The sequence below is a fragment of the Rhinatrema bivittatum genome, chromosome 6, assembly GCF_901001135.1.
Source record: "Rhinatrema bivittatum chromosome 6, aRhiBiv1.1, whole genome shotgun sequence".
In the NCBI taxonomy this organism is placed as follows: Eukaryota; Metazoa; Chordata; class Amphibia; order Gymnophiona; family Rhinatrematidae; genus Rhinatrema; species Rhinatrema bivittatum.
Window position 1 is genome coordinate 267,012,620 of NC_042620.1, and position 15,661 is coordinate 267,028,280.

The window sequence follows — 15,661 nt, forward strand, 5'->3', positions numbered from 1 at the left end:
AAAAATTTGAAACAAACTCCATAACCCCCCTGGTCGGAATTCGATCCAATATCTAACATTGTTGCTGAAAAAATGCTAAGAAGAATCAACCCAGCACTTCACGAACTAGATTCAATCCCAACATGTAATCTGAAAGAAATGGCGCACATCATCGCCCCAACCATAGCTGCTATCATCAACAAATCACTCGAAGAAGGTGAACTTCCAACTGAATTAAAAACCGCAACTATCACTCCTATATTAAAAAAGAAGAACCTAGATCCTGCAGATTTGAACAACTACCATCCTATCTCCAACCTCCCCTTACTCGCAAAGATGACTGAGAAAGCGGCATTGATACAGCTCAATGATCACCTAGAGAACAACAATATTCTACATGCTGCACAACATGGATTCAGGAAAAATCGTAGTACGGAAACTCTGCTCGTCAGCCTATCAAACAAAATATTAAGGGGTTTCGACCACAAACTAAGCCACCTTCTAATACTGCTTGATCTCTCTGCGGCATTTGACACTGTAGACCACAAAAGCCTATTATCAAGACTTACGAGCATTGGTCTTTCCGGCAAAACCCTCAACTGGTTCACATCGTTCCTAACAGACAGATTCTTCAAGGTAACCATTAACAACAAATCCTCAAATCCCCTTCCACTTGAAACTGGTGTACCACAAGGGTCCGCCCTCTCGGCCACTCTTTTTAACATCTATCTACTCCCACTCTGCCACCTCATCTCAAGTCTCGGTGTAACATATTATATGTACGCCGACGACATCCAACTACTCATCCCAGTAATCACCACAATAGAAGAGGCCCTGAGCACTGCAGCCAAACACCTAATTGCTATCAGAAACATGCTGAACCAACTAAAGTTATGCCTCAACATGAATAAAACTGAATGCATTCTCATAGGAAGAAACAACTCAGAACAAACAACCCCAACATACTCCCTACAAATTGATAACATCAACATCCAACTGAAAAACTCAGCAAAGGACCTCGGTATATGGATTGACAACGAATTCAACTTAAAAAAGAACATCGCAAATAAAACCAAAGAAGGATTTCACAAACTTCACATACTGAAACACCTAAAACCGCTTCTTCACCAACATGAATTCCGAACAGTGCTACAATCTCTCATCTTCAACAGCCTCGATTACTGCAACTCACTCCTGATTGGCCTACCTAAATCTACATTAAAACCACTGCAACTGTTACAAAAACGCCGCAGCCAGAATCTTAACCGGCAAGAAGAAATCAGAACACATCACACCTGTTCTGAGAAATCTTCACTGGCTTCCAATCGAGCAGAGAATTGAATTCAAAACTCTAACAATTGTTCACAATGCTATTCACCATACAGACAACATCGCACTCAACATGATTCAGCAACACAATCCTCAACGAATGACCAGAACCGCCTGTAAACTAAACCTAGAAATACCCTCTCTTCCTTTAGCGAAACTTACTAACACTAGGAACAGAGCTTTCTCCATAGCTGGACCAAACTTATGGAACTCCTTACCACAATACCTAAGCTCAATTAGTGACATCAAATCCTTCAAAAAAGAACTCAAAACTTGGATATTCAGCCAAACGTTCAGAGACGGTGTGGGCTAAGCAGCATACAACTTCCATGAACCATTACCCTTTTTCGGTTCCTCACACTAGACTTGTCTATCTTCCTCCTCTCCCCCCTCTCACCTTTCCCCATCTCTCTTCCTCCCACGATCTGCTGCTAACGTAACCCTGTTTAACCAATTAACGATCTGATCCTCACCACCTACCGAATTTCGGACTCTTAAATCAGCCCCAACATTCTATCAACTGCTGTTAGAATTGTTCTGTTAAAATGTTATATAATCAACCATTTTTTGTTCTGTGAATATGTTATATGAACCATTAAGAAGTCTCTCATTCAAATGTAAAATTTTTACTGTTCTAATGTTAACTGGATGTAACAAGTTGTTCTCATGTAAACCGAAGCGAAGGCAGACTGCTATACGTCGGTATATAAAAGATTTGAAATAAAATAAATAAATAAAGCTATAGCCCCCCTAATTCCTTATACTCCAAAACCCAAACCTACTGCTCCTTGGTACTCTTCCTCTCTTCGAACTCTGAAATCTACTCTTAGGCACCACGAATGTCACTGGCGAAAGTATCGCACATCCTCTGCCAAAAATTGATTCTCCTACTGTTTAAGAAAATATAAAAAAGAAATAGATACTGCTAAAAAAACTCATAAAATAACTACTGCTAACGGAAATCCCTCTGTTCTTTTTAACATTGTAAAGACATTAACGACTATCCCACAAACCTCTCATTCTGAAGTCGGTAATTGTCTCTGTAACTGTATAGCAATTCATTTTCAAGACAAAATTTCCAAAATCACAAATAGTTTCCCACAGCTCCCCAACCCTAAATCCACTTTTCCACCACCTGTCTGCAATTGGTCTGTTTCTTCTCATGTAGATGCTTCAACTATTACTCGCATACTGTGCAAAACAAAAATCTCATCCTCTCCATTTAAACCTTGTCCAGGTCAACTATTAAAAGCTCTAGATGACTTTGCAAGCAATTTTCTATGCCAACTTGTAAATCAATCTCTAGACTCTGGTATATTCCCGGATATGCTTAAACAGACATCCATTCACCCAATTCCAAAGAAAAAAAATGAGAACATCTCAAACCTCTCCAACCTACGTCCTATCACATGTCTTACCTCACTAGCAAAAATACTTGAATCTGTGGTCTTACATCAACTCACCAACTATCTATCTGAAAATGCTCTTCTTCATCCGAATAAACATGGATTTTATAAAGGCCATAGCACAGAAACTTTACTACTTTCTCTTTTGACACCTTAATTAGAGATTTCGATGCCAACACTGACTATATCCTAGTGCTACTAGATATTTCAGCTGCTTTTGATACATTAGACCACTAAATTCTTCTTTCTCAATTAGAGTCCATTGGCTTGGCAGACACTGTTTTAAACCGGTTTTGCTCATACTTATCCAATCATTCTGAATGGTACACCCCTTCTTCCGGTGTCCCTCAAGGGTCCTCACTTTCTGCCATTTTGTTTACCAGCTACTTAATATCGCTATGCCATCTACTCAAAAGCCTCATTATATTCAATTTAAGATTTACACTGATGACATCCAGTTTTTCGTACTTTACTCTTCATCCTGGTCCACTACACTCTCCACCGTATGTTTATATATTAAAACCATCAACACATGGCTATCTCATAACCGCCTTAAATTAAACACATCTAAAACAGAAATCCTTTACCTTTCCACTATTCCCCACTCTGCTTGCAGTCCTCCTTCCCATCCGTTGCTAGATGACCTATCCATTCCTATTGTCTCTAAGACATGAAACCTTGGGGTAATCTAGACTCAAGCCTTTTATAAATGTATGCACAAAACAAAAAATATGTATTATATTTAATATATTTAAAAGACATATTCTGCAATTTCTGGAAATCAATTTTCCAGAGAGGATCACAACAAAGAATCATAAAAAAGATAAATAGCAAGATATTCAGCAGCGTCACTTAGCTGGCTAAGTGTCGTTTTCAATATCGGGCTCAGAGTTTACATCTATTTATTTATCTATCTAAATAGATATACAGTACATACACGATACAAAGATAAAGAGATAAATAGATAAAACTTCTTGTCCAGTTTAGAACCTGAGATGATGCTGCAGATAGGAAGAGATCCATAAAGAAGCAATAAAAGGAAACCACAAAATATCATCATTTACTACAAATATGAGCACACTTGCACAGGTGTTATTACTTTTGTTTCTTTGGAGATAGCATGATTCTTTTCATCTATGAGTTGATTTTCCATCAGTCTCTTCACATATTTTCCACTCATTGTTGAGATTTTGCCACCAAATACTGTGTGAAGAGTTTTATTAATTCTTGAGAAAAATAGTTCTTCAATATTCTGCTTGCTTTCCAGAGGGCTTCTTTCAGCTCCTTGTTTCTGAGGCTGTAAATCAAAGGATTGAGCAGTGGAATTGCAGTTATATACACTACAGTAAGCAGTTTGTTAACATCCATGGAAGAGACAGACTTGGGTCTCATGTACACACCAAAAGAGGTTCCATAAAATAAAATGACAACTGTGAGGTGGGAGGAGCAGGTGGAGAAGGCCTTTTGTCTACCCTTAGCAGAGCGGATTTTCAGGATGGCAGAAATAATGTACACATACGATGTAACTGTTAACATGAAAGGAGTAAAAACCAATATTGAACCTTCAATATAGATTATAATTTCAATGACAGAAGTCCCTGAACATGACAGGGCCATCAGTGCTGTCAGGTCACAGAAGAAATGGTTAATTTCATTGGAGCTACAGAAAGATGATTGTGAGACAATAAGAGTGTGGGGAACTGGATTTAGAAAACCAGTCATCCACGAAGCAATAACAAGAATTAGGCAGACTTTCCTGTTCATGATGACGGTGTAACGCAAGGGATTGCAGATGGCAACATAACGATCATAAGCCATGGAGGTGAGAAGATAGAATTCTATATTTGTGCAGGACAGGAAGAGATGCATCTGGATTATACATTGTGTGAAAGAGATGATCTTATATTGTGTTATGAGCATCGCTAACAATTTAGGCACTGTGACAGTCACATAACAGATTTCTAGGAAGGACAAGTTGATGAGGAAAAAGAACATGGGAGTTTGTAAATGAGGTTCAGAGCATACTGCAGAAATAATAAGAAGGTTCCCCATCATGGACATCAGAAAAATAATCAAAAAGACAAGAAAAAGGAGAAGCTGCATCTCAGGAAGGTCAGAGAACCCCAGAATGATGAATTCTGTCACTTCAGTGTGATTTACCTTTTCCATTTCTCCCATTTTGATTAGCTGTAAGGATTACAAGGGGTAAAATGGAAAGAATATTAAGCAAAAACATCTAAATACATATATGATTTCCTTATGAAAAGTAATACAGTTACACTTTTCAGCTCGGAACTGTCAGCAAAATCTAATGGCAGGAAGTCAAAATAGCTCGCCCACACTCAGTCTCAACCCTACTCCATTTACATTTCTTCCAAATACATTTATGGTTCAGTTCTATTTTTTTTTGTATGGAGTGGGGGAGCAGGGGCAGTCAACCAAGATATATAATGGAATATGTTTTGTTAGAATCTAAGAAAATCACCTGTGATGACTCAGCAATGTACCGTTCTTGAGGAGCTGCTGGCACGGAAGATCAGCCTTTGTGAAAACATTATAAAACACTCTCAAAAAATCTCTCAAAAGTCTTCTAAAATCTTCCTCTGGCAAGCGTTGAGGCCTACCACAACATCAACCTCACAGAAACCCTCCTCTCAAATCTCCAACTTGAGAGGCATCTCTCCCCATCCTTCTTGAGCATGCTGAGAGGAAAATAGCTATATCCCCTGATCCCATCCCAAAAAAGGATGGGGGGAGGATCCCAAAATGCTCAACTTTCTAGCCACCTGAAACGTTTTGCTAAAGATGCAGAGAACTGTTACACATGCATCTGTCAAAAAGCAAATGTTGCTTACCTGATGTAACAGGTGTTCTCACAGGACAGCAGGATGTTAGTCCTCACAAATGGGTGACATCGAGGATGGAGCCCAACCACGGAAAACTTCTGTCAAAGTTTCTGGAACTTTGACTGGCCCCTACTGGGCATGCCCAGCACGGCACCAACCCTGCAGCCAGCAGGGGTCCCCCTTCAGTCTTGTTTCAAAGCTACAGGCAGTGCCGAAAAATAAAATAAGAAAACGAACCCAACACAGCGGGGCGGCGGGCGGGTTTCGTGAGGACTAACATCCTGTTGTCCTGTGAGAACACCTGTTACATTAGGTAAGCAACATTTGCTTTCTCACAGGACAAGCAGGATGGTTGTCCTCACAAATGGGTGAGTACTGAGCTGAGGATGTCCGAACGTGCACCAAAAGTACCCAACGGCGTGCAACAGGCACAACAACTGGGGTGGAATTTGGTAGAGGACATCCGCACCCCACCGGGTAGGCGGAAGGGTGTTGGTACGTCATGTTGGAAAAAGGTTACGCAAGACAGATTGGCCGAAGATGGAATCCTGTCTTCCAGCTTTGTCCAAACAGTAGTGGGCTGCAAATGTATGGAGAGAACTCCAGGTAGCAGCCTTGCAGATGTCAGGAAGCGGCACCGATCGAAGGTGAGCTACTGAAGTCGCCATGGCCCTCACAGAGTGTGCCTTAACACGGTCTTGAAAGGGAATGCCAGCTTGCTGATAGCAGAAAGAGATGCAGTCCGCCAACCAGGAGGAAAGAGCCTGCTTACCCACAGGTTGCCCTAACTTGTTAGGATGGAAAGAGACAAATAATTGAGTACTCTTTCTGTAGGCAACTGTACAGTCTAGATAGAAAGCTAGAGCACGTTTACAGTCGAGGGTATGCAGAGTCTGTTCCCCGGAGTTGGAGTGGGGCCTGGGAAAGAAAATAGGTAGTATAATGGATTGATTAATATGAAACTCCGAAACTACCTTAGGTAAGAATTTAGGGTGAGTGCGGAGTACCGCCCGGTCCTGCAGGCGGTAACCCTGCGAGCTGAAGTGATAGCTAAAAGGAAAATCACTTTCCATGTAAGATATTTAAGGTCACAGGAGTGAAGAGATTCGAAGGGTGGTTTCATAAGGCGACCAAGAACCAGATTAAGGTCCCAAGATGGGGCCGGAGGACGTAAAGGTGGCTTCAAATGGAGCAAGCCTTTAAGAAAGCGTGTTACAAGGGGTTGTACTGAAATAGGGACACCCCCGATACCTTTATGGAAGGCGGCTACCGCACTGACATGCATTCTAATACAGGAGGTCTTCAGACCTGATTCTGACAAATGCCAAAGATAGTCCAAAAATTTAGGAATTGGACAGGAAAGGGGATCAAGGGACTGAAAAGTGCACCATGATGTGTACCTTTTCCATTTATAGGAGTAAGATTTTCTTGTGGAAGGCTTTCGTGAAGCGATGAGGACATGAGAAACTGAATCCGATAGGTTAAGTGGTTGAAGGACTAACCTTTCAACATCCATGCCGTCAGGGACAAGGCTTGGAGATTGGGATGGAGGAGGCATCCGTTGTTTTGAGTGATCAGATGCGGGTCCTTTCCCAAGGGAATGTGCCTGCGGATGGAGAGATCCTGGAGTATAGGAAACCACACTTGGCGTGGCCAGTGAGGTGCGATCAGGATCATGGTTCCCTTGTCCTGACGTAGCTTCACAAGAGTCTTCGATAGAAGAGGAAGTGGAGGGAATGCATAAAGCAGACCGGTTGACCACGGGAGGGAGAATGCATCCCTGGGCCGAGAGTGCTGAGTCCGAATGAGAGAGCAGTAATTGGCCACTTTGTGGTTCTGAGGGGACGCAAAGAGGTCTATGTGGGGATAACCCCATTTCTGGAAGAGAGAGGTCGCTACCAAGGGATTGAGTGACCACTCGTGTGGTTGGAAGACACGGCTCAGCCGGTCTGCCAAGACATTTTCTACTCCCGGCAAGTAGGTGGCCCTGAGGTACATCGAACGGGAGAGGGCTTCTGCCCAAATCTGCGCAGTTTCCTGACAGAGAAGGAAGGAGCCTGTGCCTCCCTGCTTGTTGATGTACCACATGGCCACCTGATTGTCCGTCTGAATCAAGACTATGTGATTTGATAAGCAATCTTGAAAAGCCCGGAGAGCGTATCGGATTGCCCGAAGCTCCAGGAAATTTATTTGGTGTTTGGCTTCCTCTAGAGACCAGAATCCTTGAGTTTGTAAATTGTTTACGTGGGCTCCCCTGCCAACATTGGAAGCGTCGGTGGTGAGGATTATTTGAGGATCTGGTGGATGAAAGGGCAAGCCTTGGAGGAGGTTGGATTGATTTGTCCACCAGGCAAGAGACAGACGGAGAGCATTGGTGATGCGAACAATGGTCGACAGAGGCTGTGTGGCTTGGATCCATTGTGATTTCAGAGTCCACTGCATGACTCTCATGGCAAGACGGGCCATTGGAGTCACATAAACTGAAGAGGCCATGTGTCCCAGTAGAATGAGGAATTGGCGAGCTGTTGCTGTGGGTTGAGACTGCAACTGGCAAGCTAGGGACACCAGGGTTTGGACACGTTGATGAGGAAGGAAGGCTTTTTCCTGTAAGGTGTCCAAGTCTGTTCCAATGAAGGATAAGGTTTGAGATGGGAGTAAGTAGGATTTCTCGTAGTTGACAAGAAATCCCAGAGAACTTAGAGTTCGAATTGTCAGGGTCAGGGAAGACCGAGCGATTTGCTGGGTTGGGGCCCTGATCAACCAATCGTCCAAGTAGGGGTAGACATGGACGCCTTCCTTCCTGAGGAACGCCGCAACCACTACGAGACATTTGGTGAAAATGTCTCGTAGTGGTTGCGGCTCCCATTTGGTCTAGCGGATGCTAGACCAAATGGGAGCACTCGGTATTGATAGTGGTTTTGGCCTACTAGAAATCTGAGGGATTTGCGATGAGATTGAGTTATCGCAATGTGGGTATAAGTGTCCTTGAGGTCTAGAGAGCAGAGCCAGTCCTCTCTTTGCAGCAGAGGGAGAAGCGAGCCCAGGGTTATCATCTTGAACTTTTCTCTTTGAAGGTACTTGTTGAGGGCCCGCAGGTCCAGGATTGGTCGAAGTCCTCCTGACTTTTTGGGGATCAGAAAGTACCTGGAATAGAACCCTAGTCCTTGTTGGGACAGAGGAACGGGTTCTATAGCGTTGGACTGGAGGAGAAGAGAAACTTCCTTCTCTAGAAGAACAGAGTGGTTAGTAAGTCTCCACGCTTGCAGAGGTGGAGAGTCCGCAGGAAGAGTTAGAAAGTTTAGATGGTAACCCTGTGCAATTAACGCTAGCACCCAATGATCTGTGGTGATGTGATGCCATTTTTCTGTAAAGTGGCTTAGTCGACCTCCTACAGGTATGTTTGGTAGAGGGATTAGGCATCTGCTCTCTAATTGAAAGTTAAAACCCCGACGCAGGGCCTGGTTGCAGAGCTGGTGTGGGTTTTTGCTTTCGAGGTTGACGAGGCTGAGGCTTTTGATACGGCCTCGTTGACCTGGACTTGATGTGTGGGGGATAATACTTCCGTGGACGGAAGAATGACTTTTTAGGTTCCTTCTTAAATGGTTGTTTAGGAGGGAAGTCTGAAGGAATCGATGAGAGCTGTTTAAGGGTCTCATGATGATCCTTTAATTCAGCAACTATTTGTTGAATTTGCTCGCCAAACAGATTATCCCCTAAACAGGGCAGGTCGGAGAGCCTGTCCTGAACCTCCGGGCGAAGGTCAGAAGACTTTAGCCAAGCCCAACGTCTTGCTGAGATGGCTGTGGCAGACAGTCTAGTGGAAGCATCGAAGATGTCATAAGATGTTCGTATCTCATGCTTTCCAGCTTCAAAACCTTTAAGTACAAGGGTTTGAAGGTGTTGTTGGAATTGTTCTGGTAAGGTATCTGAAAATTCTTGTATCTGCTTAAAAATGACCCTGTTGTATTGGGTCATATACAGCTGATAAGAAGCTATTTTAGAAATAAGCATGGCCCCTTGGTAAACTTTTCTGCCTATACTATCTAGGAACTTGTTCTCCTTAGTAGGAGGTATGGATGAGTATGGCTTCATTCTTTTAGCTTTCTTTTGTGCTGACTCTACCACAACAGAGTGGTGGTCTAGCTGAGGTTTTTGAAAGCCAGGTGCTGACTGTACGAGGTAAGTAGAGTCCGCTTTTTTGTTTACTGGAGCAACAGATCCAGGAGTTTCCCAGTTCTTTTTTAGAAGGTCCAGAAAAACCTGATGAATTGGAATGGAAGTGATGACTTTTGGGGCATCTATAAATTGGAGTAACTCCATCATTTGGTGCCTGTCATCTTGCTCTGACTGAAGCTGAAAAGGGACCAGGTCTGACATTTCCTTCACAAAATTGGTGAAAGAGAGGTCCTCAGGAGGAGAACGCTTTCTGCTTTCAGCAGGAGAGGGTGGTGAAGGTAAATCATCGGTATCCGTAGAAGAATCATCACCCCAGGTGTCATAAGGATCAGGTTGCTGACCTGTAGGACCTCGAGGGGGTTGGATACATGAAGGCCCCGGCTGAGGCTCCGAGAAACCCGAAGGAACCACCGGGGGCATCGAAAATACCCTTGGAGGCATCGGTGCCGGCATCGAAGGCATCGATGGAGCCGATGTGCGTATCGCCCCGGAGGAATGTATCGGTGGCGAGGGACGACACGGCACCAATGGAACTACTCCCGAAGGAGGAATTCGATACGGTGTTTCTGCACCCGATGAAGTTGGCATCGGGGAGCGCACCGGTGCTGTCGGTGACCCGGGCATCACCGGTGGAAGGGCAGTCATGAGCGCTTCCATCTGAGCGAGCAGCGGTGCCAGCGCTGCTGGAATCGGGTCGATGACTGGTTCCACTCTCGGTGGCGGAGTCGGTGCCGAAGGAGTCTGGAACCGTTGCATCGCCTTGTCGATGGCCTCCTGGACCAGCCGGTCCAGTTCTTCCCAGAGACCTGGGGTAACAATACCCGGCTCCGCGGAAGAGGGAGGCTGAGGCTGAGCCGGAGGGACCACCGTCACCGGTGGAATTGCGGCTCCCAAACCCCGATGGGGTGAGGTTGCCTCAATGTCTCAGAAACAGAAGTGGACGGTGCCGCTTCTGATCGAGACTTCTTCGGTGGAGGCTCGGACGGTACCGAGGTCGATGACTTCGATTCCTCGAGGGTCCGAGACTTGTGATGTCTATGACGATGCTTCTCCCTCCGATCCCCACGATCCTCGGAGGAAGGGACGGGAGTCGATGGCCGTGGAGACGTCGATGGCAGACGGTCACCGGGAGGTTCCCGATGATGGAAGGACTTCGACGGTGCCGGTTCCGAGGACGTCGATGCGATGGACGGCGTCGGAGTGTGAGCATGGAAAAGGAGTCCCATCTTCTCCATTCTGGCTTTGCGACCTTTTGGTGTCATAAGGGCACATTTGGTGCAAGTCAGGACATCATGCTCACTCCCTAAGCACAATACACAGACTCTGTGAGGGTCTGTGATAGACATGGTATGCATACAATCTGGGCACCGACGGAACCCCGACGCCATGGCCATTGAGCAAAAATTTAGCCGAAAAAAGAAGACTGAAGGGGGACCCCTACTGGCTGCAGGGTTGGTGCCTTGCTGGGCATGCCCAGTAGGGGCCAGTCAAAGTTCCAGAAACTTTGACAGAAGTTTTCCGTGGTTGGGCTCCATCCTCGATGTCACCCATTTGTGAGGACAACCATCCTGCTTGTCCTGTGAGAAAGGATAAATTCTACATTTTCCATGTTCCATTATAACTATTCTGAAAATACCAGAGGAAAAACTGGACTCTAGAATACAAGTCTAGATATATTCTAACTAACTGCACAAATTTTCCATCAAATATGTGCATAAGTTACACCAGTTTTAAAAGGGAGGATACTCTCATACTTTGCCTTTAAAAATTACCCACCAAAGCTACCTGCATACATTTAAACTGTTAATTTCTGCACAGAATGTTTCCAAGAAAATGTATACACAGAGGTGCAGATTTTAAAAGCCCTGCGCACGTAAATCCAGCCGTTTTTACGCGCGCAAAGCCCCAGGACGCACGTGCGTGCATAACTTTAAAAATCTGCCCCAGAGAGCATAATATACGCTGTTTAATACTCGTTACAGCCCCATCGCGGCTTGATATATCTCCCAGTTAGATTGTAAACTCTCTGGGAATAGGAAATACCTAAGGTACCTAAATGCAATGCTCTTTGAAGTGCTGAAAAGCAGAATAAAATTAATAAAAATAAAAAAACCTGGGAGTTGCACAGCTTAGAGGAGGAGTGGCTAGTGCAGTTGTACATGAGGTTGGAGTGGGTCAGAAGTAAGTACACATACCTTTCTTATGGGAGGTTTCAACATTACCTACTGTATTAGGGATATACATTATTTTATTATGAATTCCAAAAATACATTTTGAATGGAATAAACCAAAAATAGCCTCCAATGAAAATATCCAAAAAATCTGGGGTATATTCCGATTCAAAGCATTTTTCAAAAGACAATAACAGGCCTCCACCAGCCAAAAGACTGCCCAACGCTGATGCCTAATCCCAGGCTGGGCCCAGTGCCGAGGCCAAGCACTCAGGCCTAGGCCCTGGAACTGACCATATATTATGCATCCCAGGCCAGCCGATACACTGAGGCTGAGCCCAAGATCAGGCTTGAGCACTGGGCTGGGCTTGAGGCAGAGACCTAGCCTAGGCCCCCTTTTTTGGGCACAGCAAAATGACCAAGGCCTACACTGAGACCTAGTCCACAAATTGACCCAGTGCTCAGGCCTAGACACTGGGCCAGGCATGGAAACGAGACCTTGCCCAGTTCAGGCCTGGCACCAAGGTTTAGCCCCCTGGGCCAGGCCTGGAATCAAGGCCTAGGCTTCTGGCTTGGCCTAGTGCAGGTCCTCAGCCTCTGTGCAGGGCCAGGCTTGGGGTCTAATCCACAAGTCAGAACCAGTGTCAAGGCCTAAGTCATCATATACTGACACTATCAGCCTGCCGTCACTCTATACCACCAATGAGGCCAACATGCATGAACATCATAGCGCTTGCCTTGCCCTATTACCATCAATAGGGACATCATAAACTGATACCATCTGCCTGCTTTGCCCTATATACCAACACTGGGGCCATCATGCACCGATACCATCTGCCTGCCTTGCCTTATGTACCATGAGTGGGACCAGCATGGACTAACATAATCCACCTGTCTTACCCTATATACCACCACTGGAGCCTGACACATCCTGCTCCCTTCTTCCATGTCCGTAACCACAATACTGGGGCTTGATACATCCTGCTGTCTCCTGCCTTGTTCCAAGCAACAAACTGGGTTCTGGAAAATCCTGCTCCTTTCTGCCATGTCCCCAACAACAACACTGGGGCCTGACATTCTGCTGTCTCCTGTCATGTCCCCAACAACAATGCTGGGGCCTGATATCCTACTTTCTCCTGCTATGACCCCTGGTAAATTCTGATGCCTCTTACTATATCATCAATAACAACAGTGGGGCCTGAAACATGCTGTTGACCCCTGCCATGTCCCCAAAAATAGCATTGGGACCTGACTCTGTGGGGAATCATGAGCTTTGCCAGCAGGCCATGTCAGGGGTTAACTCTAACTTCCCTTCTCTCTGACCTTTGCACTGAATGCAGCAAAATTAGCTCATCTTAAATCTCTAGCTTATAATTAACCCTCACTGCTTAGGAGAGGATATCTAGCTGCCACGAATTCAGCTGCAGGCAGAAGGCAGACACATATATGGTATAGGCTTCAGCAGCCAATGAAATGATCTGTACACACCCCCTGAGCCAATGGTCTGTATGCTATGGCTAGGAGAGCCAATGATATAATGACACGTCTGTATGCTATGGAGAGGGGAGCCAATGATGTGATGGCACATTGGTATGCTATGGATGTATGTACAATAAAAAGGGACCCATGGGAGTGGTCAGCCCTTCTCTTCACTTCCCTTCTTGCCATGAATCCTGCCTGATGTGTCTTCATTGTCGTAATATCTGGTGACCCGTGCCGTGATAGCCTCTGCTCACTCGGCTGGAACAGCCTAGGTGGCCACCGCAACAGCAAACTTGCTCCCGTAATCGTAAGTAATTTTTCAGCAAGTCTGCTCCCAACAATCGTGAGTATGGGGGGGAAACTGTCAGCTAAGCAGACGTGTCATGCAAGAAAGCTGCAGAAAATAATAAAGAATCATTATTTCATCACCAGGGGAGAAATAGCACAAGTCAGACTAGGGGACTTAGAAAAATTGATAAGTGAAATAGCCTGCCTTTGTCCATGGTAGCCAGAGGCTGGAACTCTGGATGTCCAAGATTGGATTAAGATAGGCAACAGCCTGCATACACCCCCACGAGCTCCTATAAGGCAATTGTTGCTCTGGCAAAAATGCACAGAAGCGATAGAACATCTGGGGACACACACTCACAAGGCACCGTCCCCAACCACGGCTTCTGTGGCTTCCTCTGCGTCCACCTCAGATAAAAAACCCCAGGAAACTAAAGACACTGAAATCAGAGAAGCTAGCCTCCCTCCACCTTACCCGCAAGCCCTTCCCCCACCAACCATCAGCTCCCTGTACCCCCAGCTGCCATTGCCTGCGACAGTCGTTGATTCTGCATCACCGATTTGTCTAGGTAAATTACCATCTCAAACCGCCGCTCCCTGTAACGATTTATGTGCTGCGGTCAGCATGGGGTTTCACCTAGAACAAGTGAATGGAAATCTCACAAGGGAGGAATTATTGGAAGGGATTCAAGCCTCTCCCATTACAGAAAGGACCAAAGAACTAGGTGGGACAGAATATAGTTGGTCCGCCCTTCCCTATAGTGTTCTTAGAGAACTCTGCACAAGTATCAAGGAGACAGGGTTCCACTCCTCTTACACCCGAGGGTTGCTAGAGGGATCCCTGACAGCAATTGAATTGAATACCGCCCGGAGTGCCATAAGCAGTAACAATGCCTCCAGATCTTCAAAGAAATTAGCATATATGACCTTGGGCCAGGCAGCCGCAGTCCTGATATCACAGTGGCGTTACAAACAAAAACAGTATCAACATGAAAGAAATGATCTAATAAGACAGTACAATGACCTATTGCAAACCAGATTACACCAAGTAATTGAGCAAACAAAGCAAACCTGGAAGGAATCTTTATCTTGGGCTTTGCTATTCAGTTACAGAAAGTCTGCATACTTAGAGAGCATTTCCCCACAGAAAGTCTATGCAGAGCCTTATGTTGTAACTGTACTGAAACTTGGACAGGACACTGTAAATTTCATGTGAAATGTTCCCCTTTGACAAAGTTAAATAGGACCAGATTTAGGATGACTCTGTTTCTCTGAGCCTTAATTTTTATAGCAATTGCTTGCATTGCCAATGCACAGAATTTGTATTTTTACTGCAGTATTCGTTTTAGGACAAAGTTAGTTAAGATAGAATCTGTTTACAAGAGATCAGCAAATCCTTGCAGGTCTCATTGTCTATGATTGACGTTATCTAGTTATGTTATCACTTGCTGCTACATTTCTTGTATAAGGATTATAATTTAACTAAGTTAATGTTATACTGTGCTGCCTTTCAGTACCTCTAGACTTGATTCATTGAATGAAGTTCTCTCCTCTGTTTACTTTCTCTTGAGAAACACTGTTCTACATCCCTACACTAGACATCCCCCTCACTCTGTCTTTCTGTTGTTAACTCTTAATTGCCATTCATAAGGGGAAGGGAGAACTTTTGAAAAGAAAAAACTGGACTTAGTACTGCAGTTTCTCTCCCTAATTTCTGTATCTGTTATATCTCTGATACAGTTCTTTAACTGTGCGCTGCAGCTTTCAAAGGAGGGCACGAAACAGATCAGATCTCCTGCTGATCCAAACCTCCTTCTCCCTCAACCTTCAATACTGAACCTTTTCAATACTTTCAAACTTCTTTAATACTGAACTGAGGTTACTGACAAGGACATTTAATAGTAGTAACAGTCGCTTTAGCGTGTAGCAGACAGAGCTGAGCGAACAGCATGTTTAAGTTCCTATTCTAATAATTAATTGATAT

General features: G+C 44.7%; 1 protein-coding gene across 1 annotated transcript; it reads right to left on the reverse strand.

The window, feature by feature from the left end:
- Window positions 1-3,890: 3,890 nt before the first annotated feature.
- On the reverse strand, window positions 3,891-4,892 carry LOC115094702 (olfactory receptor 1019-like). The gene has a single exon (XM_029607954.1). It carries the CDS (start codon window positions 4,890-4,892, stop codon window positions 3,891-3,893), a length of 1,002 nt encoding a protein of 333 aa, XP_029463814.1.
- Between the last annotated feature and the right edge of the window lie 10,769 nt (window positions 4,893-15,661).

Excerpts from the sequence above, each read along its gene's own strand:
- LOC115094702 (XM_029607954.1), bottom strand. The coding sequence starts at position 4,892 with ATGGGAGAAATGGAAAAGGTAAATCACACTGAAGTGACAGAATTCATC.